Genomic DNA, 26,957 nt, shown 5'->3' on the forward strand with positions numbered 1-26,957 from the left:
AACAAAAAACAAAAATAATAAAAATTTTAAAAACAGAGAGGTAGAGCTGTGCAGGATAGCCCAGTGGTTAAACTGCATGGGAGGCAAGCAAGAGAGCCAGGATTTAGATCCAGAACTCATGTAAATTCTGGGCAGGCATGGTGGTCCTATTGAAATTCCAGGCCTCGAAAGTGCAGGCAGGGGATATCTAGACAGCAAACAGAGGCTGGCTTGATGAGGGTTTGACTGGGAGATTCAGCCTCAGAATATGGTGGAAGATCCCTTAAGGAAGAGTCTCAATATCAACCTGGAGCCTCCACTTGCACAGGCACACACATGGTCCCATACAGTGTGGCCATGTACGTCTGAATATGAATAAACTCACATATATCATGGGCATGGACATTTGTGTCTTAGTCAGGGTTTCTATTCCTGCATAAACATCATGACCAAGAAGCAAGTTGGGAAGGAAAGGGTTTATTCAGCTTACACTTCCACATTGCTGTTCATCATCAAAGAAAATCAGGACTGGAACTCAAGCAGGTCAGGAAGCAGGAGCTGATGCAGAGGCCATGGGGGGATGTTTCTTACTGGCTTGCTTCCCCTGGCCTGGTCAGCTTGCTTTCTTATAGAACCCAGGACCACAGCCCAGGGATGGCACCACCCACAATGGGCTGTGCCCTCCCCCTTGATTGAGAAAATTGAGAAAACTGAGAAAATGCCTTACAGCTGGGTCTCATGGAGGCATTTCCTTAAGGGAGGCTCCTTTTTCTGTGATAACTCCAGCTTATGTCAAGTTGACACATAAAACCAGTCAGTACAACTTGTGAAAAAAAAAAAGTAAAATTAACTTGTGTCAGAAGCTAATATTTTACAAGGACTGGCTGAGGTTGCTGGCTGCCCATGGACTTCTTTCTGTGATTAAACAGGACATTGTAGAAGGTGGTACAGAGATGTGTTTGATCTAACCACCCACCCCCCATCCAAACAACCAGCAAAACAACAAAAAAGAATGGGGATCTAACAGTGCTTCCAGGCTACTTCTTGCTACCTTGTATCTGTCTCAGTAAAGTTCCTCTTCCGTAGAGAATGTGGCTTAACCTGCTATAAAGAATTAAAAGAATGGCAAGGCTGCCTGTCAAAATGCCATTGCAATAGAACAATGATGACAGTGCTCCCCACCCCACCCCACCTCCCTAAAAACCCATCCAGACTCTCAAATTCTCAGCCTCAGGACAAGTTCACTGTCCTCTGAAGATAAGCCACCATAACAAGGTGATCTGTTCAGTAACGCCCATGTGACAGGTTTCATACCAGTTTAAGCTCTGACATTTGTTAACAATTACTGTGAGTTACCGATACAGATTTTCGTTAGGGTATTTCCAGAGTTTTATATTATTATTCTTCAAGCTAGGCAAAATCTTATTTCCAGATTATATATGGGCTGCTTGTTTTCTTAAGGAACCTTTAAAAACATGATTTCTACAGGAATACATAGATCCAAATAATGAATATAAGGAAAATTGACATTCATGATTCTGCTTCAGATTTTGAGTGCTGCCTTTAATTTTAAAGCATCTTTAAAACCAAAGATTCTTTTTTTAAAAAAATTTTATGTACATTGGTGTTTTGCCTGCATGTAGGCGCCAGGGTGAGGGTGTTGGACAGATCCCCTAGAACTGGAGTTACAGGTAGCTGTGAGCTGCCATGTGGGTGCTGGGAATTGAACCTGGGTCCTCTGAAAGAGCGGCCAGTGTTTTTTTTTTTGTTTTTTTTTTTGTTTTTTTTTTTTTTTTTTGGTTCTTTTTTTTGGAGCTGGGGACCGAACCCAGGGCCTTGCGCTTCCTAGGTAAGCGCTCTACCACTGAGCTAAATCCCCAGCCCCTCGGCCAGTGTTCTTAATTGCTGAGCCATCTCTCCAGCCCCCAAACATTCTATTTTAGTATTGTTTATCCTTGTCTTAGGATTTCCATTGCTGTGAAGAGACACCATGACCAAGTCAACTCTTTTTTTATTTTCCAAGTCAACTCTTATAATGCAAATATTTCACTGGTGCTGGCTGGTTCAGTCCACTGTCATTATTGTAGAAAGCACGGCAGCATGCAGGCTGACTTGGTACTGGAGGAGCCAAGAGTTCTATATCTTGATCCAAAGGCAGCCAGGAGGAAACTCTTCCACAGACAGCCAGGAGCAGGCTCTCTTCCACCACCGGGGTTTAAGCATAGGACCTTAAAGCCCACACCTAAAGGAATATATATACTTCCTCCAACATGGCCATACCCACTTCGACAAGTACATTTCTTAATAATCCCACTTCCAATGAGCCAAGAATATTCAAACTCCCTGCCTTTTATAGGTTTGTTCAAAAAAAAATGAGTCTACGGTGGCCATACCTAGCCATAGCATAATAAAAACTACATTTATCCCAACTTCGAAAGTTCCCATAGTCTTTCATAGTCTCAATAATGTTCAGAAGTCCAAAGTTCAAAGTCTCTTCTGAGATTCATGCAGTCCCTTGACTGGAATTCCCTATAATATAAAAATATAAAAGCAGATAGCATAGTCTCAACATAACAGGATATACATTAACATTCCAAAAATGTCATAGAGAAAAACACTGGACCAAAGCAAGATGAAAAACCTGCAGGGCAAACTCCCAACTCTGCATCTGTCCAACACCCTTTCAGCTTTGTTGACTACAACACAATTCTTTCTCCTGGCCTGGTTCCACTCTGTCAGCAGCTTTCCTCAATGGGTATCCCACAGCTCTGGCATCTTGAACATCTTTGGGTCTCAAAGGCAACTTCAACTTCACAGCTTCTTGTTCCAATGTCTGGGATCCATACATGATATTCTGGGCCTCCGAAGGGCTCTACCTCTGCCCTCTGTAGCACCCTAGGTTATGGCTGACTCCACTCCACTGCTGCTGCTGTGATCATTGGTGATCATTCCATGGTATTGGCATCTCTAATACACTAGTGTCTTCTGCTGTAATTAGGCTTCACCAGTAGCCTCTCATAGGCTCTTTTCATGGTGCCAAGCCTCAACCTCTTCCTTTGACCCCTTCAATCCTAAGCTGTCAACTGCAACAGAGGCCTTCCATGGCCTTTCACAGTGCTCAGCTGTTCTTCATGACCCCTTTATGCCTTCAAAAACACACCGAATGGGTGTCTCTTACACATTACCAAGTCCAGCTGCAGCATGAGGTACAACCTTGACTAACTTTGGAACACAGCTTCTTTGTGATCTCAGAAAAACACTTCCCAGAAAATTTCACCTCAGTGATGATGGTCTCTTTATCACCTTGAACTTCCTAGTTCTAGCTGACCAGCATCAATTGTCCTAGTAGCCCCTTCTATTTTTTGACACTAAAGCCAGAGTCACATGGCTGAATCTGTTGAGTTCTGCTGCTTACTGGGGCTGGAACATGTTCTGTTCTGTTCTGTTACCACCAGCTTTCTGTCTATCAACTCCCTCACTGCCTAAGCTTAGCTGTCTTGTAGCTTGCTGTGTAGACTGGCCTTGAACTCAGAGATCTGCATAGCTCTGTCTCCAGAATGCTGGGATTGAAGGTGTGTATCGCTGCATCTAGACCTAAGCCTTTCTTGGTTCTTTTTTTTTTTTTTTTTTTTTTTTTGAGCTGGGGACTGAACCCAGGGCCTTGTGCTTCCTAGGCAAGCGTTCTACCACTGAGCTAAATCCCCAACCCCGACCTAAGCCTTTCTTAACCTTTTCACAAGACCTTTATAAGTTCTAGCTTGTAGTTCATTCCATATATAGTCAAGATGACAACGGAGAATTGCCATCACAATGCACTCCCTGTCACTTTGACGCATAATCATATCTTCTCTGTCCAAATGAAAATCACCAGGTCTCTTCTTCAACTACAAATGAATTAACAATAAACAACAATAAGCTTAGTTGGGTGGGACCTTGCCCGGAGGCCACCACCCCTTAATTCCACTTGATATTCTTGAACTCAGCATTTAGCTTCAATCCACTTCCTGTGCCCCTTTACTCTTTGAAGCACACATTTTGTATCTTCCCTGTTTTCAGTTTGCTTCGCTTGATCAAAATGATCCTCATAAGAGTGAACCACAGGATAAAATCTAGGTTTTTGTTTTTGTTTTTGTTTTTTGTTTTTTTGAGACTTCCTCTGTCAATGAAATTAATCCAAATCTCTTTACCTTAGCTCTAGGCAGACTTCAGACAAGGGCAAAAAAACAGCCACATTCTTCACCAAGAATGATCTCTACAGCATACTAAAACTCTTTTCCTCTGAAGCCTCGTAAGCCAGGTCCCCAGAGTTCAAATCATCCTCAGCACAACTGTCTTCCATATTCCTACTAGGATGACCTATTAAGCCCCACTTAAAGTATTCCACTGACTTCCAAATCCGAAGGCCCCCAATCTACATTCCTCCAAACAAAAGCATGGTCAGGCTATTCATAGCAATAGTGCTGTGCTAAGCGAGGTGTTAGACATACAAGTGAGGGCTGGAGAGATGGCTCAGAGGTTAAGAGCACTGGTTGCTTATCCAGAGGTCCTGAGTTCAATTCCCAGCAACCATGTGGTGGCTCACAACCATCTGTAATGGGATCCGAAGCCCTCTATTATTTGTGTGTCTGAAGACAACTACACTGTACTCACATACATAAAGTGTCTTTTAAAAAAAACAAGGGGCTGGAGAGATGGCTCAGTGGTTAAGAGCACCGACTGCTCTTCCTGAGGTCCTGAGTTCAAATCCCAGCAACCACATGGTGGCTCACAACCATCTGTAATGAGATCTGATGCCCTGGTCTGGTGTGTCTAAAGGCAGCTACAGTGTACTCATATATAATAAATAAATAAATAAAATATTTAAAAAAAAACAAAATACAACAATAAGTTAGAATTATTGTCAATTGTAAGCACGGCACCACGTATTAATACCAGGTGTCCAAAGTGCTTTTCCTTTTGACTATATTCTCAGTAGCAGTTTTTCAGTGTACTGGATACAATGTGACAATGTGTTCTTTTTTTTTTTTTTTTTTTGGTTCTTTTTTTCAGAGCTGGGGACCGAACGAACCCAGGGCCTTGTGCTTCCTAGGTAAGCGCTCTACCACTGAGCTAAATCCCCAGCCCCACAATGTGTTCTTAATATTTGATGGTGGTAGTAGAAAAAAATGGAGTTAATCTTTTATATTTTGTTTGTGTGTGTTTATTGGTTCTTGCCTTCCATCTTTGTGCCGGCTAGTTTTATGTCAGTTTGATCTAAGCTACAGTCATCCAAGAGCAGGAGACCTCATTGAGAAGGTGTCTACTAGACAGTAGGCAATCCTGTGGAGAGCATTTTCTTTCTTTCTTTTTTTTTTTTTTTCTTTTTTTTCGGAGCTGGGGACTGAGCCCAGGGCCTTGTGCTTGCTAGGCAAGTGCTCTATCGCTGGGCTAAATCCCCAACCCCTTGGAGAGCATTTTCTTATAATTAGTGATTGATGGGAGGACCCAGCCCATTGTGGGTGGTGCTGTCCCTGGGTTTGTGGTCCTGGGTTCTACAAGAAAGCCAGCTGAGCAAGCCATGGGAGCTAGCCAGTAAGCAGCACTTTTCCATGAATTCTGAGTCAACTCTGGCCTCCAGGTCCCTGACTTGGCCTCCCTCAGTGGACTACGATTCAGGATATGTAAGCCAAACAAGGCCTTTCCTCCTCGAGTTGCTTTTGGTCTTGGTGTTTCATTCCAGCAAAATAGCTCTCAGACAACTGTGTTGAGGGTCTCAGTGTAAGGCTAGCTAGCCTATGTGGTTGTGGGTGGTCCTTCACTCTCCATCTCCCATTTTAACTGTACGGATGCTGGGATTACAATGTGTACCACTGCCTCTGTTGTCTGTCTGTTTGTTTTGTTTGTTTGAGACAGGGTTTCTCTGTATAGTCCTGGCTTTCCTGGAACTTGCTCCGTAGACCAGGTTGTCCTCGAGTTTACAGATATCCGACTGCCTCTGCCTCCCAGTGCAGGGATTAAAGGCGTGCACCACCATTACCCGGCCACTTGTTTGTTTTTTCACATGGGGTCCTGGACTAGAACACAGGTTATCAGCGTTTTACCTGCCGTGTTGACCTGATGCATGTATGTGTTTATTCCTATAGCCAATAAGTCTTTTTATGGAAGTTTTTTTTTTAAAGTCCTACCTCTTATTTCAATCTACATCCTCACGATTAAATTTTAGCATATTGGGCTGGAGAGATGGCTCATCGGTTAAGAGCTCCCCACTGCTCTTCCAGAGGTCCTGAGTTCAATTCCCAGCAACCACATGGTGGCTCACAACCATCTATAATCAGGTCTGGTGCCCTCTTCTGGTGTATCTGAAGACAGCTACAGTGTACTTATATATAATAAATGAATAAATACATCTTTAAAAAAATAAGTTGTAGCATATTTCATATGTTTAATTTTTCTTGGACTGTAGACTTACCATCTTGAATTATGAATACTCCACACTATGCTGACAGACGGGGTAAATACAAGCCATTCACCTTACAGAAAGTACATATTTGTAATTGTATTATCTGGGGAATTTCAGGTAAAGGTTACGCCGTCGCTGCCGCTGCCACCACCACCACCACCACCACCACCACCACCACCACCACCACCACCACCACCACCACCACCACCTTGCACTCATTCATTCTCCCACTCCCTCACTGTTGGCAATCAAAACCAGGGCTTCCTGTGCCGTATTGCTGAGCTGCAACCACAACCCTTGGGTTCTCTTCGAGTGAACTCCTTGCTCCACATCCTAATTCCCCTGCCCATGTTCTTTACTTGTGCCTTACTTGCTTTCCATTCTGAAGTTTCCAAGACGTTCCAGTTGGAGTCTACCTTCCCTAATCACATCCACGACTTTAACCCAGAAGTTACAAAGTCAGACGCCAAAGGAGCCAGGCAGTAAAGGTCAATAAACACTGAAGGACAGAGCAGGGAAACGTGAAGAGGAGGATCACAGCCATCTGGCTGGCAGACACTGCACGGAGGTGGCTGAGCCAGCTGGCTTACGAATTAAAGGCATGGTCCTATCTCTCTACTCTCTCAAACATGGCTGAGGACTGCCCTGAACTCCCCAATCTTTTGTTCCCGGTGCCTCACCTCCCAAGTGCTGGGATTTTAGGTCTGTGCCACCACACCCAGCTCTTGAGATCACACACTCTGACCTTGAGTCTCTTCCATTGTCCCTGCATTTATAGCCTCAGGATCTATCTACCCCATCAATCTAGATGTGGGGCACGAAAAGGAAGGGTAGAGGTTGAAACTTACCCACAAAGAGAATAGACAGAGCCTGCCTTCTGCCCAGATGATTCTCTTTCCCCTTGACGCAGAACTCTCAGAACCACACAGACTTCTAGCTCTTTGATGCCAAGGCTCAGTGATGTTGTACTTGCCCGTTACTGATCCTACCGCTCTTCTGTCCTTGACCTATCTGTCCCTATGCTGTGTCTCTACTCATCTTAAATCCCCTGGGGAATCAAACTCACTCTCCGTAAGATGGATGTAATCTTCTTCCTCACTGCCCTCTCTTTACACTTATTTATTCCCTTGCAAATTTTGGTGACGGAGAATTCTCAGCAGCTGGACCTGCATCCTTGGTCGCTGATCGTGTTAGAGAAAACAACAGAATCGCATCAACTGTAGCACTTAAACTCATGCTCATGAACTCTGGGCAGCGGGCACACTTTGCAAGCTTGTATTTTCTCTAACCCATTCATCTCCCCAGCCAGAGGACTATGTCACACCTTCTCTTCTCCTTCCTCAAACTCCCACTACCCTTTCCCACTTCTCATCTCAGAAGCATTACTCTCTACGCCACTAATAAAACTGAAACTATCAGAATAGGAGACCCGAAGGTTCCCACCACCACCTCTACCCAACTGCACGCCTAGATATAGTGTGTGCTCCCACATAGAGAGCTGCAGGACTAGATTCCAAGACAAAACCTCTCCAGGACACTACTCCAGCAAGTCTCATTTCTTTTTTTTTTTTTTTTTTTTTTGGTTCTTTTTTTTGGAGCTGGGGACCGAACCCAGGGCCTTGCGCTTCCTAGGTAAGTGCTCTACCACTGAGCTAAATCCCCAGCCCCGCAAGTCTCATTTCTTATTCTGTATTTTTTTTCCTAATTTTTCTTTGGTGTCATATGCATCAAAACATGTTTCTGCAGTTTTTTCAATATTTTAAAAAACTGATTTTTTTTAAACATTCCCAAATGTATATAATGCATACTGACTCCCACGGTCTCCCATCTTCCTGTTACCTATTTATATCCCTTTCTCCTGCAAATCTCTCCTGTCCCCTTCTTCTTCAAGACAGGGTTTCTCTGTGCAGCCCTGGCTGTTGCCTGGGAACTCAGAGATCTGCCTGCCTCTGCTCCTGAGTGCTGGGATCCCATGTCTTCTTTCTTCCTCTTTCCCTCCCTCCCCACTCCCCTCCCTTCTATTCTTCTCCTCATCTCTCTTCTCTCTCCTCCTTTCCCTCTTTCTTTTAGAGGCAGGACTCATGTACAGGAGGCTGATCTCAGCTTCACTATGACGTTGAGAATGGCCTAGATCCTCATACCTCCACTTCTGGAGTTCCGGATACGTCCAGTTTCTGTGGTGGTGGGAGTCAAACCCAGGCCTTTGTGCATGCCCCATCCCCATTTCTTCAAATGCTTCTTTCCTCCTCATTCTTTTCTTTAAAAAAATAAAAAACAGGTTGGGGATTTAGCTCAGTGGTAGAGCGCTTACCTAGGAAGCGCAAGGCCCTGGGTTCGGTCCCCAGCTCCGGAAAAAAAAGAACTAAAAAAAAATAAATAAATAAATAAAAAATAAAAAACAAAAAACAACTTTGGGGCTGGAGAGACAGCTCAGTGGTTAAGAGCACTGAGTGCTCAAGAGGTCCTGAGTTCAAATCCTAGCAATCACAACCATCTGTAATAGGATTCGACACCCTCTTCTGGTGTGTCTGAAGACAGCTACAGTGTGTGTGTGTGTGTGTGTGTGTGTGTGTGTGTGTGTGTGTGTGTATGCTGTATATATATATATATATATACTGTATATATATAAACTTTATTTTTATTTTATCTGTATGAGTGTTTTGTCTGCATATATGTATGTGTGCATGTACTACACACACACTACTTGCATGCCTAGTGCCCTCAAAGACCAGAGCCAGCACTGGATCTCCTGGAACTGGATTACAAATGGTCTGTGAGCTGCCCATGTGTGTATGTCCGTGTTCTTTAACAGACTAAATCCAGTGGTCAATTCCTTACCATGGTATTCACTCCTCGTTGATACACTAGCTCAATTTGGCTCTCCTTACTCTGTAATTGGCTGCTCCTGAGACTCTGTTCCTTGCTCACCTCCTATAATTTGCATTATACCCAGGGCTTCACCGTGATCCTCTATTTACACTCCCTCCCCCTTTACAAACGTATCTAGTTTGTAAAAACCAGCTTCGATGCCATCCAAAAATGCCGATAATTCGTGTGCATTTCTAGTGTGGACTATTCCCTTCATCCCATACTCTGGTGGTCACAATCACTGACTCAAGATTGCCACGACAGCTGGGCATGGTGGTATACAGCTTCGATTTCAGCACTTGGGAGTACAGGCAGGAGGACTGGGAGTTCAAGGCCCAGCCTGGCCTTATGCAACCTTGTCTCAAAAAAAAAAAAAAAAAAAAATCAAACCAAAACCCAGACTCTACTTGAATTCCAAATACAAAATTAAATGTAACATGAATAAATAAACCCTTGATCTTTTCCTTCTAGCCAACTGTCTGTAATTTTCTCTATCCCTCACTACCCCACTACCCCACTGTGTAGCATTGATTGGCTGGCATAAAACTAGCTGTATAAACCAGGCAGGTCTTGAACTCACACAGATCTGCTACTACCTCATCTGACCAGTTTTTATTTTATTTTATTTTATTTTATTTTATTTTATTTTATTTTGAGGTAGGATTTCCTCGTTGCTTAGGCTCGCTGATCTTTTTTTTTTTTTTTTTTTTTTCTTTTCTTTTTTTTGGAGCTGGGGACCGAACCCAGGGCCTTGCGCTTCCTAGGCAAGGGCTCGCTGATCTTTTTACAGGTCTCAAGTACTATGATTGTGGGCATATGTCACCACAGCTGGCTTTTACCAGACTTTTCTATATAGTGTGTTTTTTATTTATTGCCTGTCTTCCCATCCCAAAATGTAATATCCATAAAGGTAGGGATTCTGCCTGCTTTGTCTCTTTGTGCATACAGAAAAAAAAATTTTTTTTGAACAGTGTCTGGGAGCTAAGAAAATACACACTGAGGAGCTGGAGAGGTTGCTCCATGGTTAAGGGGGCCTCCTGCTGTCCCGGAGAACTGGAGCTTGCTTCCCAGCACCCACATTGGGCAGCTTAAAACCGATTGAAATTCCAGCCCCTCTTTTATGAGCAACCACACAAATGTGGCAGACCTACACATATAAATAATAAAACCTTTAAAAGTTCAAGGAAACCAGTAGGATCCATCCTTTCCTCATTCTCCTTCTTCCTTCCCTCCCTTCTTCTGTCTCTGTCTTAACCTCGGGTTGGCCCTGAATACCTGATCCTGCTTACACCTCCCAAGTGTTGGAATTACAGGTATGAGTCACCGTGCCCAGCTCCCGTTTACCTTAATCTTAGAGATTACTGAAGTCATTTAATTAAAAACGAAACACAGTGGCTAATGCACTTATTTGCAAGTAACGAAATATTATTCAGGCTAAAAACCTGTCTCCAGAAGCTGAGAGCACTAGAAACATAAACTTAGTGGGTATCACGTGGAATTATGGTAGAATGAGGGGAAAAAAATGGGATAGGACCTGCGTCTCCCCGCTTTGATGTCACTCGGATCATCAGCTGTCCTTCTTTTTTTTTTTTTTTTTTTTGGTTCTTTTTTTCGGAGCTGGGGACCGAACCCAGGGCCTTGCGCTTCCTAGGTAAGCACTCTAACCACTGAGCTAAATCCCCAGTCCCATCAGCTGTCCTTCTATGGTGGCTCTTTCCCCCTTATTTTGGCCATCAGTGTCAAAAGAAGGAAGCCACTCCTTCTGTATAGCCTTAACTGAGTTGCTCTGCCAAGTCTTAGGTCTCCTGACTTTAGAAATGTGTTTATTCGGCATTTATTTATTTATTTAACCTTTGAGTCAGGATTCTAGAGGCAAAAGAAAATTCTAAAGTTGTTTTGCAAACAATGCAAACTTCAGAAAGTCGAAATTCTGTGTGTGTGTGTGTGTGTGTGTGTGTGTGTGTGTGAGAGAGAGAGAGAGAGAGAGAGAGAGAGAGAGAGAGAGAGAGGGGGGGGGGGGTGGGGGGAGAGAGAGAAACTGAATGTACGCAAAGCACGAAGTGTCTGGAAGGCCACGCAGAACTGAGAGAGGAGGATTCCCTTCCTCCCCTAGATACCGGTGGTCGCATCTCCAGAGCGCCTCCTTTCCCTGGAGAGGATCTATTAGTTGGTCGCCTAGGAAGCAGCTCCAAGCATCCACAGAATTTCTGTGCAACCCGCTCGCACAGGTCCTGACTCGAAATGGAGACCGGAGCGCGGACGCTAGGGCTCCGCGCGTGCAGCCGCAAGCCTGTAACAGCGAAGTGGGCGCTCCACGGAGCCCACGCTGTGCGCACCCCCGCGCTGCTCGCGCCAGCCTCGGCCGCACCCCTCCCCCGTCCGCGCCTCCCCTTTAAGCACGGAGGCGCAGGCGGATTTGTGTCGGCGGACGCGAGGCTCGACCCCCCCCTTTATGGCGGAGCCCCGCGCCCGCGCCTTGACAACCCCCACGGCTGGCCGTGGGGGCGGGGTTCTGCGCGCAGAGCCGGCCTCCGCCGCCCGCCGCCGCCCGCCGCCCTCGCTGCAGCGCGGCCCCGGAGTGCGCGCGCCGGGGGCGGGCCGTGGGCGGGCCAGCGGGGCAGGGGCGGGGAGGCCGGCGGGCGGCCGCGCTCGGGTCCGCCTCCGACTGCGGCGCGGCGGGGCGATGTGAGTGCCATGGCGAGGAGTGTCTGCGCGGGGGCCTGGCTGAGGAAACCCCATTACCTCCAGGTAGGCCGGCCGCGGCCCCGCCACGCGCCCTCCGCTCCGCGCCACGCGGGACTCCGCGCTCGGTCCTCCCTCTGTGCGCGCCCCGCCGCCTCCTGCGGACCGGCACCTGGCGGCGCGCCTTCCCCAACCCCGGTCCGCCCCGCGTCCCGCTCCCTGGGCGCCGCCCCAACCCTGCGCCCCTCCGAGTCCCGGCCAGGACACTCTGCAGTCCCTCCTCTGCGCGCTCTCCTGCTCTCCCCAAGGGCCCCGGCGACCTGCCATTCCTGACTCTGTGTCTGGGGTAGGAAAGGGTGGTGTGTCATTCCTCCATGTTTCACAGAATCGTGACCGATTGTCATACCAGTGGTTTCCCAAGTCCCAGCCAGCGGATGTGCCTCGTGCAGATGCCCTGGGTTTGGTGTTCTCATCACATCTCTGGTTTAAATGGGAGGAAGGAATCGGCAAGCCCGATCCAGGCGATGGCCATTCGCTTTGCAAAACAGGGGGTAGTGACTGCTGTGCGGCTCTCCACTAAGCCCGCCAGCAATGCGAACGCAATTCTCAGTCACGTCGTGTGTACTGTTGGCGTGTTAATTTTTCATGATTTTCTGTTCCGCTGTCAGTAGGCTTTAGAACCCTCCTGCTGCCTTCGTGCACTGTTCGGTCGCCAGGGGGACCTAGTGGACGTCGTGAGTAGCTGAGCGCAAATCCATAGCTCGGATGGAAAAACAACTACAAATCAATGCCTCACACATAGACAGTAGTGTTATGTCTATAGAGGACGCTGCTTACATTAAAAGGTCTGAGAGCCGGACTGGTGTTTTAGGTCAGTTGATGATATGCTTCTTTCGAGTATGGAAAAAAAAGTTGAGGAGAAACCATCACAGTCCAAATAAATGTTACGTTTTAATTTGAAATTTGCATGTGTAAGTCATTATATTGAAACAAGTGATACCCAGATTTAGAGGATGATTTGACAACTCGTGGTATTAAGGGTGTAAGACTAAATATTTATAGCAGCATCACCAGAAATAGTTGCACCTTCAGTACCAGTGTTGGAACCCAATCTTGCCTTCTACTCCGCCAGAATAAAGTATTTTGGCATATTTAAAATCTTTGAACTTAAACTACTTGGCTTTCATTTATTAATTTTTTAGGGTTGGTAGAGTTTTAGGCTTTAGTTTTGGCTCTAAATGTTTTCCACAGATGTGAAAGAAATCTTTGGCACTGTAACTAACTGTACAAGGGTTTTCTGATTTGATTAAGAGTTCTGGGTTCAATCCCAGCACCACACACACAAAATTAGTTTTACAGATCGTTATGCCTACATTAATGACAGTGTGTTTCTTTCTGAATCTGCATCATTATCAATGATCAAATTAGGGTAAGCTTGCTAGTGGGCTAATATTATTAGATTTTTTAAAGATGCTTAAACTTATTAAAATACCAGCACTTGGGAGGTAGGTCTAAGTGAGTTCAAGGATAGAGAAATCTTGTCTCAAAACTTTTTAAAGGAAAACTTAAGATTTCTTTTAAAAGGTTCTCATGTGACCCAGATTGGCTTAGAACTAGCTAGGTAGCTAAGGATGACCTTGAATTTCTGATCCTCCTGCTTTTAAGAGTTTGTGACTGCAAGGGTATGTATGTATGTATGGTACAATTCATATTCCAGTGTTGTTCCTGAGGAGCCAACAAACCCTCTACATAGGCCAGAGAGTCCTAGGAATCCTCTTGTCTCCACTCATTCAGGCCCTCAGTTTTCTTTTTTCTTTACTTCTTCAAAGTTATACGTCATGTTTAGCATTAACTTACCATCTAGTTAAATTTGATTATTCATGGAGAGGGTTTCTTGTACATTGTCTTTTGGCAAAAGAAAATAAATACCTTTCCCTTTAACAGCCTTTAACACACACACACACACACACACACACACACACACACACACACACACACACTTTTTGAGACCAAGTCTCATTAGTAGCACAGGCTAGCCTTGAATTCCCGGTCTTCCTGTTTCTACCTCCCAAGTACAGGGATTTCCAGTGTGCCCGCTATACCTTAGCTCAGGGAAACTGGTTCTTATGTTATGTTTTGAGGGAATATCTTATAATGCAGATACCTGTTTTGAGGGGTTTTTGCTTTTCCATTTGTGCTCTTTTGAGATAAGGTCTTGCTATGTATGGTGCTGTCTGGCTTGTACTCAGGTATTCAGGTTAACCTCAGACTCACGGTGGACCTTCTGCCATAACCTCTCAAATACTGGGATCATAGGCCTGCCCAGTGGCACCTGCCAGATACCTGATTTCAATAGCATTTCTGTCCAGGTACATTTTTGCTGTTGGTTTTTTGAAACAGAGTTTCTCTGTGTAGCCCTGGCTGTCCTGGAACTCACTCTGTAGACCAGGCTGGCCTTAAACTCAGAGATCCACCTGCCTCTGCCTCCCAAGTGCTAGGATTAAAGGCATGTGCTACCGCCCCCTCTCCAGATACATTTTAAGTTACAATGAGGTTGTAATCATTCACCAAGTACAGGAGATACTCTTTCCTTTGTGTATAGAAAACAGCAAGGTAGATTTATTTCCAAGAGGAGGGGGAGGATAAAGGGCCTGGAAAGTTTTTGAAACCAGTTTTGTATACTTGGCAGTTGTTCTTGTTTGTCTCGACTGGGTGGGGTCAAAGATCACGTATGTCCCCACTTAGGCCTTAGAGAGTTTAAGCTTCTTTTTCCCTTAGTAATGTTTTTCTCTAAATTTTTTCATACACCATATTTTGATCATATTTCCCCTCCCCCAGCTTCTCCCTACCTCTCTGTCCACCCAACTTAATGTTCCCTCTCTTTCAAAAAGCCCTCACAAAAACAGAGATTAAAACATAAGACAAAACAGCCAAAACAAACTAAACAGGCAAAACAAAATGAAGACATACATTTCTTATTTTATGTGCATGAATGTTTTGCTTGCATGTGTATGTGCAACATGTATGTGCATGCTGCCTGTGTAGGATAGAAGAGCATACCATATCCACTGAAGCTGGGGTTAACATGTAGTTGTGAGCTACTAGGAGGGTGCTGGGAACTGAACCTGTCTTTTCCCAAGAGCAGTGAGTCCTTTTAACCCATGGGCTATGTCTCTCACCCCCTCCCCCATAATTTAGAAGGGGAGACTTAATCATTTGACTTGTTGTCAAGAGCCTTCACTCACAGAATTCCCACTAATCCAGATGCCACCGGGCATTTACTGCCACTTCTAGAAAAATAAACATTTTGAGCTAGTTTGAAAACAAAACAATAGCTGGGCACGCATCTTCAGTCTTAGCTCTCAGGGCAGAATCAGATGGATCTCTGTGAGTTCAAGGCCAGCCAGCATGATCTACAAAAAGTTCCAGGACAGCCAGGGAAACACAGAATCCTATCTCAAAGAACAAAACAAAACAAACAAAAAACCAGTAAGTCACCTTTCCTCCCCGCCACAACTTAGTATTTTGTAATTAATGTTATAATTTCTGCAAGAGCCTATATAACAGGGTTTTGTGAGTACATAGCCACTATGGTTACCTCAGTCGATATAGCCAAGAGATTCTGCTGCTTGTGAAGGAAGGAACTTAGGTGCTGTATCCATAGAGTAAAATACTATTTAGCATAAAGACTGGACTAGACTAGTGGGTACTTAGAGTTGTGTGGAAAGAAAGAGTGGTTTCTGATGGGTAGGTTTTGAGGCAAGGGGATGAGAAGAATATTACCTAACAGTATACTTAAAGGCATATGTTCTGTAGCACTTGGGCTATAGTTCAGAAAGGCAGCAAGGAGTGAGGGAAGCAGAAAGGGAAGTGATGATTTGAGCTGACTTTGGACCTTGTTCCTCCCCCACCCCCATTACAGCTTTCACCAATGCCAGCTCTGTGGTGTAGGGAATTCCTGCTTCCAGGGCAGCAATGCAAGCACACTGTGCAGCCTCTGAATAAGTTAGCTAAGACGAGTGTGCCTGAGCACCAGTTTCCCCATGTCAAGGCATCGTTCTCAGAGAAAGCTAATGTACACCAACATCCTTTGCCGCTGCTCTGTTGAAAAATATCCCTGGAAATAACACTTTGTGAATGTGCCGAGTATTGTGGTATGTGAACTGAGTTAGTCTCTTGACTCACCGCCCTGTCAACCAGCTTAAATAAACAACTCTTGGTTACAGTTAGAGCAGGAATGTGCATTGAACCTGCACGTGTTCTTAACAGCCTGTTATCTACAAACTGGGATTTGGTTTTTGTTTGGGGCTTACTACAATTGGGGGAGGACGACAGATAACACAGTAGCCCTGTAATTTGTTGACTTCCGTGTAAAATGCCTGCTTTCTTCTGTCATTAAGCCCTGGAAGAATGAAAGGTAAGACAGTTTGCGGTAATTTTATATGCTTAGATTATACACGTTCTCCATTCCAGCCATTCCGCTCATACTGTGTGACCTAGGAAAAGATATACAATTCTAATGAAATTTAAGGTCTAAGACATCTTCCTTTGAAAGTTTTCAAGCCTTTTAGGTAGAATGTTTTGTTTTTGTTTTGTTTCTCAGACAGGGTTTCTTTGTAAAGTCTTGGCTGCCCTGCAGCTTGCCCAGTATAGACCATGCTGGCCTTAAACTCAAAGATCTGCCTGCCTTTGCCTCCCAGTATTGGGATTAAAGGCGTGTGCCACCACTACATCCGGTGGTAGAAGTTTTAAAATTTGGGATGTTCTCATCAAAATAACTGCTCTGGAATTCTTCACATGTGTTCAGTCAGGGCTGTCATGAATGGATGGATACACAGCCTTTGTTCTTGACAGAATCCCCCTATGTAGCCCTGGCTGGCCTGGAACTCCCCATGTGTATCAGGGTAGCCTTGAACTTGTGGCAACCAGCCCTCCTACTGCTAGGTACAGATATGTACCGCCACATCTCAGTGGCACATTCAACAAAGAATGTGCGATTCAGACTGGGAAACGCAGGTTTTCTGTATATAGAGAAGTGTGCGTTTTACCTTCTAGAACCACTTAAAACTTAAGTGGTTCCTCAACATTACTGTTGGGGCTTATTAAGCATATCTTTTGTTGTTTTGAGATAGAACTGTATTTCAGTCGTGCTTGGTCTTTCTCCCCTTAGTTCCCACGTGCTAGAAGTGCACCACTATTATTAAAATTTTCTAATACCTGGAATTTTGACTTACATTAGTACCATTTTCCAAGAAGTTTGGTTCTTTGTGCCTTAATATTTTGTAGGATTTAGTTCCAGAGAGAGTTATTGACATAACGGTGGTAGCCGTTAGTGTTGACAAATGCTATCGTAAAAGTAAGATGGCCTCTGAATCTTAGAGTAAGTGATTCTGTATTGCCAAAGGTAGCAGAGGGAGAAGCCATGCATTGACCTTTGCCTGAACTGAAACTTCTAGAGCTGTAATTCGCTCTCTGAAGTTGTGAGTGTACAGAGAATGTGCATGACTGATAATGCTTTAAATTTAAGTATATGCCTGCAGTCCCAGGGGAAGGAAGATTAAGATAGTAACCTATCCTGGGCTAACTAGTGTAATAGTGTCTCAAAAACTTGAAACAAATGAATCAAAAAGAAATAAAGTTTAAACATAGACACGTAGCATGTAGCTATTTGACATTACCATGCTTCTTGAAAACCATAAATGAATAATTTTCTAGCAATTTTTCCAAACTTACTAACTTAAAAGGGTAGGCCAGAAGAGGCATTGAATCTCCTGGAACTGGAACTGGAGTTACAGATGGTTGGGTGCTGGGAATTGAATTTGGGTCTTCTAAAAGAGCAGTCAGTATTCTTTTTTTTTTTTTTTTTAATATATGAGTACACTGTAGCTGCCTTCAGACACACCAGAAAAGGGCATCAGATATCATTACAGATGGTTGTGAGCCACCATGTGGTTGCTGGGATTTGAACTCAGGACCTCTGGAAGAGCAGTCGGTGCTCTTAACCACTGAGCCATCTCTCCAGCCCGCAGTCAGTATTCTTAACTGCTAAGCCATCTTTCTAGCCTTCATAGTACTTTTTTTTTGTTTGTTTTTGTTTTTTGAGACAGGGTCTCAATATTTAGCTCTGGCTGTTTGAAACTCACTATGTAGACTATGCTGATCTTAAATTTGCAGAGATCTCCCTGTCTCTGCCTCTGGTGCTGGGATTAAAGGCATACACCCACATTCAACAACTTAAATATTTTTAAGTGTACTTTTTGCACTTTTACACTTTTGAGTGTATCAGACCAATAAAACCTTTTCATCTTGCAAAGTTGGTACTCCACCCACTGAAATACTCCCTATTTCCTTCTAGTCTTTCACCCCACCCTAGTCCTTGGTAACCACATCCTATTTTCTGTTTCTATTAGTTTGACTCTCTTAAAATATCTTGTGTAAATAGAACCCTGCAATATTTTTCCACCTATTATCTCCTCTCCTGTCCTCCCCTCCTCTCCTTTTCTTTTTCTTTTCTAGTTCCTAACCTCCACTTCTTTTCTTGTCCTCCTTCTTCTTCCCCTCTCTCCTTTCTTGAAAAACAAAACAAAAAATATTAATAACCACCCCCCCATGTTTAATCCCTCTCCCAAGATAGGTTTTCTTCCCTGTGTAGCTGTGGCTTCCCTGGAACTCAGAGAGTAGACCAGGCTGACCTTGAACTCAGAGATCTGCCTGCCTCTGCCTCCCAAGTGCTGGGACTAAAGATGTTCATTACCACCATCCAGCTTAGTGCCTTTTTATGTTATTAGAATAACTAGTATTTTATTTAGAATGCAGAATAATAGGTTCATTGTGACATTTTAATCTTTGTCATGTATATAATTGTGCTTTGTTCATACCCTTCCCTCCATCACCCATGTCTCCTCTCTCCTCATTTCCCTTTTCTGTCTCTTAAATATTGGTGTGTGAATATGTATATGTATGTTAATATATATGTATGTGAACATATATAATATCCACTATGGTATGTGTTTTTATAATCTAAAAATGAGAAAAAATGTACAATACGTGATCATTCCTCTTTAGTTCCCCTCTCCTTCCTCCCAACCTCTTCCTCCCGCTCAATTATATTCACATCCCAAGTACATTTAAGTATTTAAATCTAGATCTACATATGAGAGGAAATGGGTAGTGTTTTTCCTTCTGGTGTCTTAGTGAATCTTCATACTATTCCTCATAGTGGGCACACTTTTCCCTTCACATTCCTACCAATGATGTGCAAAGATTCCAGTTCTTTCTAGCACTTGTTTTTCGACTGGAGTGACCACTCTGTGGGAGTGAGAAGGTAGCTTGTTGTGGTTCTGATTTTGTTTTCCTAATGGCTGGCAGTATTGAGCATCTTCTCATAGGTTTACTGACCATTTGTATGTCTTTTTAAAGAAAATTCCCTCTTGGTTTATTATTTTGGTTTGACTCTTTTTTCAGTGAGATTATGGGTTATTATAAAAACATTCCTGTTTCTTTCCAAACAACAGAATAACTATGTCTGAGGATGTTCTTGAAAGAAAGATTTTTGCATGTACTGACAGCTGTCTGAGTTAGTGCACAGACATAACAGGTCAGAAGGGACAGAATGATATCTGAAAGAGCTTCTTGCAGGAGGTGGTGGCACGTGCCATCATCATGTACCAGCTTACGATATTTCCAATCATACTTGGGGTGGTAGAGCTAAAGTTCGCTGTGACAAAGGCAGGCTTGTTCACTATGCTGTTTACTTTTGCTCTAACAATGCATTCAGGATTACAAAGCTCATACGTATTTTATACACATCAAAAATATTTTGTGGCTGCTCTTGGGCTTCATGGAGGTGCACTTGCTGGATGCTCAGTCCCGCGGCTCAGTCTTCACTTGCCAGCCACCTACTTACTGATGCTACCTATTTTTGTTTTGTTTTGTTTTATACTTATTTTTTGGAGATAGGGTCTCATATAGTCCAAGTTTAGCTTGAACTTCTAAAGTAGTCAGGATTGGTCTTGAACTTCTAATCCTCCTGCTGCTACATCCAGGGTTTCTGGGAGTGCAAGTGTGCCTATCACACCTGGTTTTTGCCATTCAAGGGATGAAACCCAAGACCTGCAAACTAGCTAGGCAAGCACTTTACCAAGTGAGTGACATCATCGCCAGGGTAGAGGGTCTTGTCAGCTCACTCCTTCCAATCTGCTCTCTGAGGGCATTCCTTCCCCTTTAGTCCAGAGTCTTTGGTCCATTGCCTCACCCACCTGCCTTTGTTCCGTTACCACCTCCTCATTTCTCTAACTCGCCTTCCCTGTAGTCTGCAATCCCCACACTTGTCTCCCCTTCCACTCCCCAGTATCTCCAGGATTTCAACCTAATTCTCATCTTGAATAGGCTCTTGGTGATTGTGTCTCCTTATATGGCTTCCACAACAATGGGCCTCATCTCAGTGTTCCTAGCCCGCCCCTAACCCCAGCACTTGAGTTTTGTGTTTTCAACAGTTACCTCTGGACTGCCAGCCATCTTGAATCTTTCCGTATTTCTTCTAGAGGTCATCTCCAATTACATGAGAGAGTGTTGTGCCCAAATTCTGAAGAGTACATCTCCTAAGTAACTCATGAATGCACCATAGTCTTTCGTTCTTCTGGGTGGCCTAGTAGAATAGCCTGCTCTCCCAGTACAGAGGCACCCTCCCACCTGGCTTCAGCAACATCTTCCCTAAGGTGCGAGTCTGTCTGGGCCTCCTTCCTTTGTATCTGTCCTTGAGTGGACTTTCCCCCTCCTAGTGGCCTGCCTTTACCTCAGGAGGTTTGGTTCTGTGGAGAGCATGACCCTTCGTTCCACTGTTTGTTCCAGCAGTCCTGAGAAACTTGACTTTTCCAAACATACTAGCAAGCCACTTACTCTTCATGTCTACCGTGTCCTTTCCTCTTTGCTTTAAATTAGTTTTGGTTTTTCTTTTTCAGTGCTGGGAACTGCAGCAGGCATGTGTGCATGCTAGACATGTGCTCTGTCCCTTAACCGGTTCCCCAGTTCTACCGTTTCCTCTTTGTCCTGCAGAGCGCTTTCTCTGCTGAGACTTTATATCTGCTTACCTGGTTTATTCTCACTTATCTTTTAAGTCTCAACTTAAAGAGGAAGTGACCTTTGAACATCCCTCTCCGGTACCTCCAGATGTCAGCTGCTTCTTTTGCTTGTTTCAGACTCTAAGTAAATGGTAGCCAGCACCTGTGTCTCTTACAGGCAACTGAAGCATCATGGGCTTTCCGGTCTTTTCTCAAACTGAAATGTCAGTTTCCTTTGCCTCCTATGCCTGGCTCAGGGTAGGTGGGCAGTAAATGTCTGTGCTTGAACATTTACGGAGATATGGAGGGTTTTTCCTGGGGAGTCCGGGCAGGAATGCTTTACCCGTTGGTTTGCCAGTTTGAGAAAGGGTCTTGCTGTGTGTATGCCAGGCTGGAACTCCTGCTTCAGCCTTTTGTTGCTGAGATCACACACAGGCACCTCTACAGCTGGTTCGTGATACAGAGTCTTATGGAACTGATTAGTTCCTTATGTGAAAGAATGTGTACACAGTAACTGAAAGCACACGACTGATCACATCCCACAGGCTCAGTGCCTCCTTTCACTTCTGTCTGACCTGCTTTAGTCCCAGAGCTTGTCTGGTGGCTGCACCTCTAACTGCTAGCTGTGTCTACTAGATACCATGACCAGGATAACCCTTATAAAGGAAAACGTTTAACTGGTCCATTAGCATTGTGGCAGGAAGCGTGGAGGCATACAGGCTGTCTTAGTCGGGGTTTGTACTCCTGCATAAACATCATGACCAAGAAGAAAGTTGGGGAGGAAAGGGTTTATTCAGCTTACACTTCCACATTGCTGTTCATCCCCAGAGGAAGTCAGAACTGGAACTCAAGCAGGTCAGGAAGCAGGAACTGATGCAGAGGCCATGGAGGGGTGTTTCTTACTGGCTTGCTTCCCCTGGCTTGCTCAGCTTGCTTTCTTATAGAACCCAAGATTACTGCCCAGGGATGGCACCACCCACAATGGGCTGGGCCCTCCCACTTTGATCACTAATTGAGAAAATGCCTTACAGCTGGGTCTCATGGAGGCATTTCCTTAAGGGAGTCTCCTTTCTCTGCGATAACTCCAACTGGTGTCAAGTTGACACACAAAGCCAGCCAGAACAATTGACCTCTTGTCAATGTAACAAAGACATCACTATTAAGTCTCAACCCTTACTGTCTTATTCATCCCAAGATCTAAATAACTTTGAGTCCCACAGTCTTTACATATTAAAATTTCAATCCCTTTAAATTATCCAATATTTTTTAAAATTCAAAGTCCTTTTGAAATTCAGTTTCTTAACTGGGGGGGGTCCACTAAAATACTTTCTTCCTTCAAGAGGGAAAAATATCGGGGCACAGTCACAATCAAAAGTGAAATCAAACTAACCATCCAATGTCTAGGATCCACTCACAATCTTCTGGGTTCCTCCAAGGGCTTGGGTCACTTCTCCAGCTCTGCCCTTTGTGGCACACACCTTGTCTTCCAGGCTCCAGATGCCCGTTCTCCACTGCTGCTGCTGTCCTTGGTGCTCATCTCATGGTACTGCCATCTCCAAAACACTGCTTTCTTCCACTGCAACTGGGCTTCACCAATAGCCTCTCGCAGGCTCTCTCTTCATGGTGCCAAGCCTCAACTCCTTTGCATGGCTTCTCAGTGCCAAGCCTCAACTCCTTTGCATGACCCCTTCAGTCCTGGGCATCAACTGCAGCTGAGGCTGCACCTTCACCAGTGGCCTTCCCCGGCCTCTCACAGTGCCCAGCCTCAGCTGCTCTGCTTGATCCCTTCATGCCTTCAAACCCAGTACCACCCGGGTGACTCTTACACATTACCAAGTCTGCCACAACATGAAGTACAGCCTTAGCATCTCTGGAACACAGCTCTCAAAAACCACTTCCCAGAAGACTTCACCTCAGTGACGCTGTTCTCTCCTTAATCACCACTAATTTCTTAGCTCCAGCTGACCAGCATCAATTGTCCCAGGACTGCAAAGGTTTCGCTTTAGTAGTTCTGGGATCTTGTTAATCACAGCTGATTCTTCAGCCCCAGCTAACCAAAACCACAGAATCTTCACAACCAAAATAGCAACAGCCCTGAGAAGACTCTTTAATCTTCTCTCTGAAATTTCACAAACCAGGCCTCCATCTTCTGCACTGTTCTCAACATTATCTTCCAAGCTCCTACAGAACATCCCACAGAGCTCTTAACATTCCAATGGCTTTTCTAGCACAAAGTTCCAAAGTCTTTCTGCAGTCCTCCCCAAAACATGGTCAGGTTGTCACAGGAATACCCCATTGTGCTGATACCAATTTGTCAAGTTGACACACAAAACCAGCCAGTACACAGGCAGACATGGTGCTGGAGAGATAGATGAGAGTTCTACATCCAGATCAGCAAGCAACAAGAAGAGAGGGAGAGACAATGGGTCTGGCTTGAGCATTTGAAACCTCAAAGCCCACCTTAGTGGCACACTTCCTCCAAAAAGGCTACACCCACTCCAACAAGGCCATACTTCCTAATAGTGCCATTCTCTAGGAGCCTGTTGGGGCCATTTTTATTCAAACAACTATGCTGGCCTTTAACTCCCAGAGTTTCACCTGAGTCCTCCGTGGCCATATAAACAATACAGTTAATTTTAACTTTTCATTATATTTTTATTCAGATATAGTCCTGTGTACATGTGTATGTGGTTGCTTAGCGTGCATGTGTGTATGTGGTTGCATACATGCCATAGCGTGCACATGTAGTCAAATTGCTGTTCTCCTTTCACTTTCCCATGAAATAAACGTGAGACCCACAGGCTGAAGCTTGTAGTTATCACCTGAGGTAGCAGGATGTCACAGTTCCTCTGTTGTTAAGCACACTGTTAGGATTTTTCCCTTTCCAGAGAGTACCACGTATTTGCCACTTGGGAAGAAAATGTGACATTTGCAAATTGCCTAGGTTTGGTTACTGTTTGACATTTATGTTAAAGAATAATGTTTTGGGGGCTGGGGATTTAGCTCAGTGGTAGAGCGCTTACCTAGGAAGCGCAAGGCCCTGGGTTCGGTCCCCAGCTCCGAAAAAAAGAACCAAAAAAAAAAAAAAGTTAAAGAATAATGTTTTAAAGCTAACCCTAATAAAATACAAGTTACATAAGAGCATTGTGAACCTTCGACCATGAGTTTCTTACTGAATGATTGCCTGTGCTCAGCTGTCGATGCAGATGTATTTCCTGTTGTCTGCTCCTCAGGTCCACCGACCTGGGCTAGTTGAAGAGCATCAAGCCATTTGAATAATGAAAATGACTCTCACCTCCAGAGAAAGAGCATGGAAAGGTGGGACTGGGAGTCAGCTGATAGTATGCGTCTTTTTAAAAGGCAAAGTTGATGGCCTTAGCATCCTGGTGTCTGTTGACATCGCGCTGGGGCAGTGATCCTGAAGTAAGCTCTAAAGAAGGCCTGTGGGGGAAGCAAACCTTCTGAGCGCTTTCATGTCTGAAACTGAACTGCTCATATTCAACTTCCTGTTTATTACTGAGCTGGGTGTAGAATTTGAGGCAGAAAGTAGTTTTTCCCTGAAAATTGAAAGCATGGGTCCTTGTCTTCTGATAGCACTTTGTTACCAAGGGGCCAATTTGTTCTCTTTTTCTCTTTTTGTTGTTTTGAAATTCCCTGAGGAAGGCACAGTTGTACTCTGAGATAGGGTCTTCCTGTGTAGCTTTGGCTGGCCTAGAACATACATCAGGCTGGCCTAAATCACAGGGCTTTGTTTACTTCTGCCTCCCGTGTACTGGGATTGCAGGCCACCAAGCTTACCCTCCCTTGGGTTATTAAAAGTTAGAACTTTCTTACCTGGGCTCTAGGGTACGCTTGCTGACTTACCAGTTTATACTCTCCTGTTTCCTCTTTCTAGGGCTGTGTCAGATCAGATCATGCGTCTCTTGGGTTGGTTCCTTGTGTCTCTCGTCTTTATCGTGTCCATCTTTGTATCATTTTCCATACGCTGTCGAAAAATAACTCGGAGAGGAAGGGGTTAAAGACCTCTGGAAGCCGGGCTGGAGTGCAAGGGAGAGAGCTAGGGGAAGCACTGTAGCAGGTGTCCTGGAGGAACAGTGCCTCCTGGATGGCCTGGCCTGCTCAGCTTCCCTCATACACAGCCCAACTCACTTAGGGACTCAGTGCCCAGCTGCATGGGCTGTGCCCTCGTGCATCAGTTAGTGATTAAGAAAATGCTCCACAAATATGCCACAAGCTAGTTTCATGGAGGCAGTCCACACCTGAGGCTCCCTCTTTTGGGGTAGGTCGAGGTGACAACCTCGAACAGCTTCACAAAGGTTCTCAAGAACCATAGGCTGGCCTTGAACTTGCCTTATAGCTGATGACCATGAATCATTTCCTTAAATTAAAATAAAAAGCTTTTGTGTACACACACGCACATACCACCACACTCAAGTGGAGGTCAGAGGATGGTTTTTAGGTTCTTTCCTTCTACCTCGGGTTCTAGGCTTGCATGGCTTGCAAGCTTTCTCCACAGCTAGACTTTGAACTTCCTGTCCTTCTGCTTCTGCGCCTGGATGCTGGTTATGCGTGTGTGTCAGCACGTCTGGCTTATGGGATACACTTCATGCATTCTAGGAGTGCTGGACCAACTGAGCTACAGTCCCCGCCTCCCTCCTGGAGTGGCTTTCCCTCCTTGGAATTTTGACTGCAGATCTTTCCTTCCTCCCTCCCTCCACCGCTCCTGGGCCATGCCTCTGTAAGCTCAGTAAGTGTTCTGCTGCTCAGTATGTTCACAGCTTTCATGGGAGTTGGGAAGAAGGTCTTATTTCCCTTTATCTCCTTCAGCTGTTTTTTTCCTGTGTGTTTTCTTAGTTCTTCTTTTTCATGCCCCTGGGCTTCCTCACTTGCTCATCTTTGGTTGTGTTTCAGAAAGGACTGGATAGCTGGTGTGGTAGATTGCTCTGTTTTATCAGTAAACTCCTGACTAGTGTGGGAGCTGGCCTCTCCTCTAGAGGCAAAGTGTGGTGGCTGTTGCTTTGCCCTGTGGTCCCAGGTCCCTTGTGTCACTGGAGTACTTTGCTGTGGTCATCATCCTGCACCTACATAGAAGCTTTGGCCGTCTTGGACTCTTCTTTTCTTCAGAAATTTAACTTCTCTATTTCCCTTCTTGATTTTTAGAGACCAGTTTTCACACTGCAGCCCAGAATGATCTGGTATTTATGCAGTGTGTAGCCCAGGCTGATCTCCACCTCCCAGACACTCTGCCTGCTGAGAGCTGGGGTTACAGGAATGCACTCCCAGGCCCAGCCAGAAATCTGGTTCTTGTTTTTGTTTTTTGGCTAACCTATGTTGAGTGGGGTAAGCAATCTGGCTGCCAACCAGCAAGGTCTAGGTACAGCTCCTCAAATATCACCCCCACCTCCCCACCCTCACCTACCTCCCCACCCCCACCCTTAGTCTCACTGCCCATACCCACTGTCTTAGGTGTGCTAAGGGACTAGGTGGGCTCTCGGGATTCCTTCTGGATTCCAACAAGAGTTCTGCTTGCAGCCTATTTAGGTTGTGTGATGGACCGCTCTGATCTGTGGCTTTCTCTACCTCCCTCCTCCATCCATCAGAATTACATTAGCCTTTTGAATTCTGCCATTTTGTCAGCCCTTCTGTACACTGTGGAATGCCCAGCTTTCTCTTTAATGGTAGCAGTTTAGTGATCCTTTTGCTTATTTGGATATAGTGTGGCACGGCAAGCTGTGTAATAGCACACATGTATCTTCAGGGTAACACCTTGAAGTCCTCATATGAAGTTTGATCGTCCCGTGTTTAGTGTGTTCAGTTGTTACAGAATTAGCAAGTTATTTCAATAAAATAAGGCAAGAGAATTAGAGCGACCAGCCTTAGAGAGAGAGAGAGATATAAGGGAAGCAAAAGTGAGAATGGACAGCGGGATT

The 26,957-nt window shown here is 44.8% G+C and overlaps 2 protein-coding genes across 4 annotated transcripts in view; one reads left to right on the plus strand and one right to left on the minus strand.

Moving 5' to 3' along the window:
• Nucleotides 1-1,969: 1,969 nt before the first annotated feature.
• Nucleotides 1,970-11,982, minus strand: LOC148001177 (uncharacterized). Its single transcript, XM_087584503.1, has 4 exons — nt 11,936-11,982; nt 11,404-11,734; nt 8,560-8,675; nt 1,970-2,508 (listed from the first exon to the last, which is right to left on the minus strand). The coding sequence occupies exons 1-4, from the start codon at nt 11,980-11,982 to the stop codon at nt 2,439-2,441; spliced, it is 564 nt and encodes a 187-aa protein (XP_087440629.1). The 3' UTR covers nt 1,970-2,438.
• Nucleotides 11,927-26,957, plus strand: part of Dipk1a (divergent protein kinase domain 1A) — a 70,845-nt gene continuing 55,814 nt past the window's right edge. For 2 of the 3 annotated variants that reach the window (XM_087583739.1, XM_087583740.1), the window contains exon 1: nt 11,950-12,034. Coding sequence is in view for 1 of the 3 variants with exons in the window: in NM_001170456.1 (NP_001163927.1) it covers nt 11,981-12,034 (54 nt within the window). In the remaining 2 variants the exon portion in view is untranslated. Of the gene's footprint in view, nt 12,035-26,957 lie in introns of all 3 variants that reach the window. The other variant, NM_001170456.1, reaches the window with a different exon arrangement.

This window comes from Rattus norvegicus, chromosome 14, assembly GCF_021556685.1.
Source record: "Rattus norvegicus strain SHRSP/BbbUtx chromosome 14, alternate assembly SHRSP_T2T, whole genome shotgun sequence".
NCBI classification, from domain to species: domain Eukaryota; kingdom Metazoa; phylum Chordata; class Mammalia; order Rodentia; family Muridae; genus Rattus; species Rattus norvegicus.

Bases quoted from the DNA above. Each gene is read 5' to 3' on its own strand.
- LOC148001177 (XM_087584503.1), bottom strand. From the start codon at position 11,982: ATGGCACTCACATCGCCCCGCCGCGCCGCAGTCGGAGGCGGACCCGA. The intron at 11,735-11,935 runs GCGCGGCCGCCC...TCCGCCATAAAG, and splicing joins GCAGTCGGAGGCGGACCCGA to GGGGGGGTCGAGCCTCGCGT. The intron at 8,676-11,403 runs GTATCTAGGGGA...ATTTTTTTAAAG, and splicing joins CTCTGGAGATGCGACCACCG to AAAAGAATGAGGAGGAAAGA.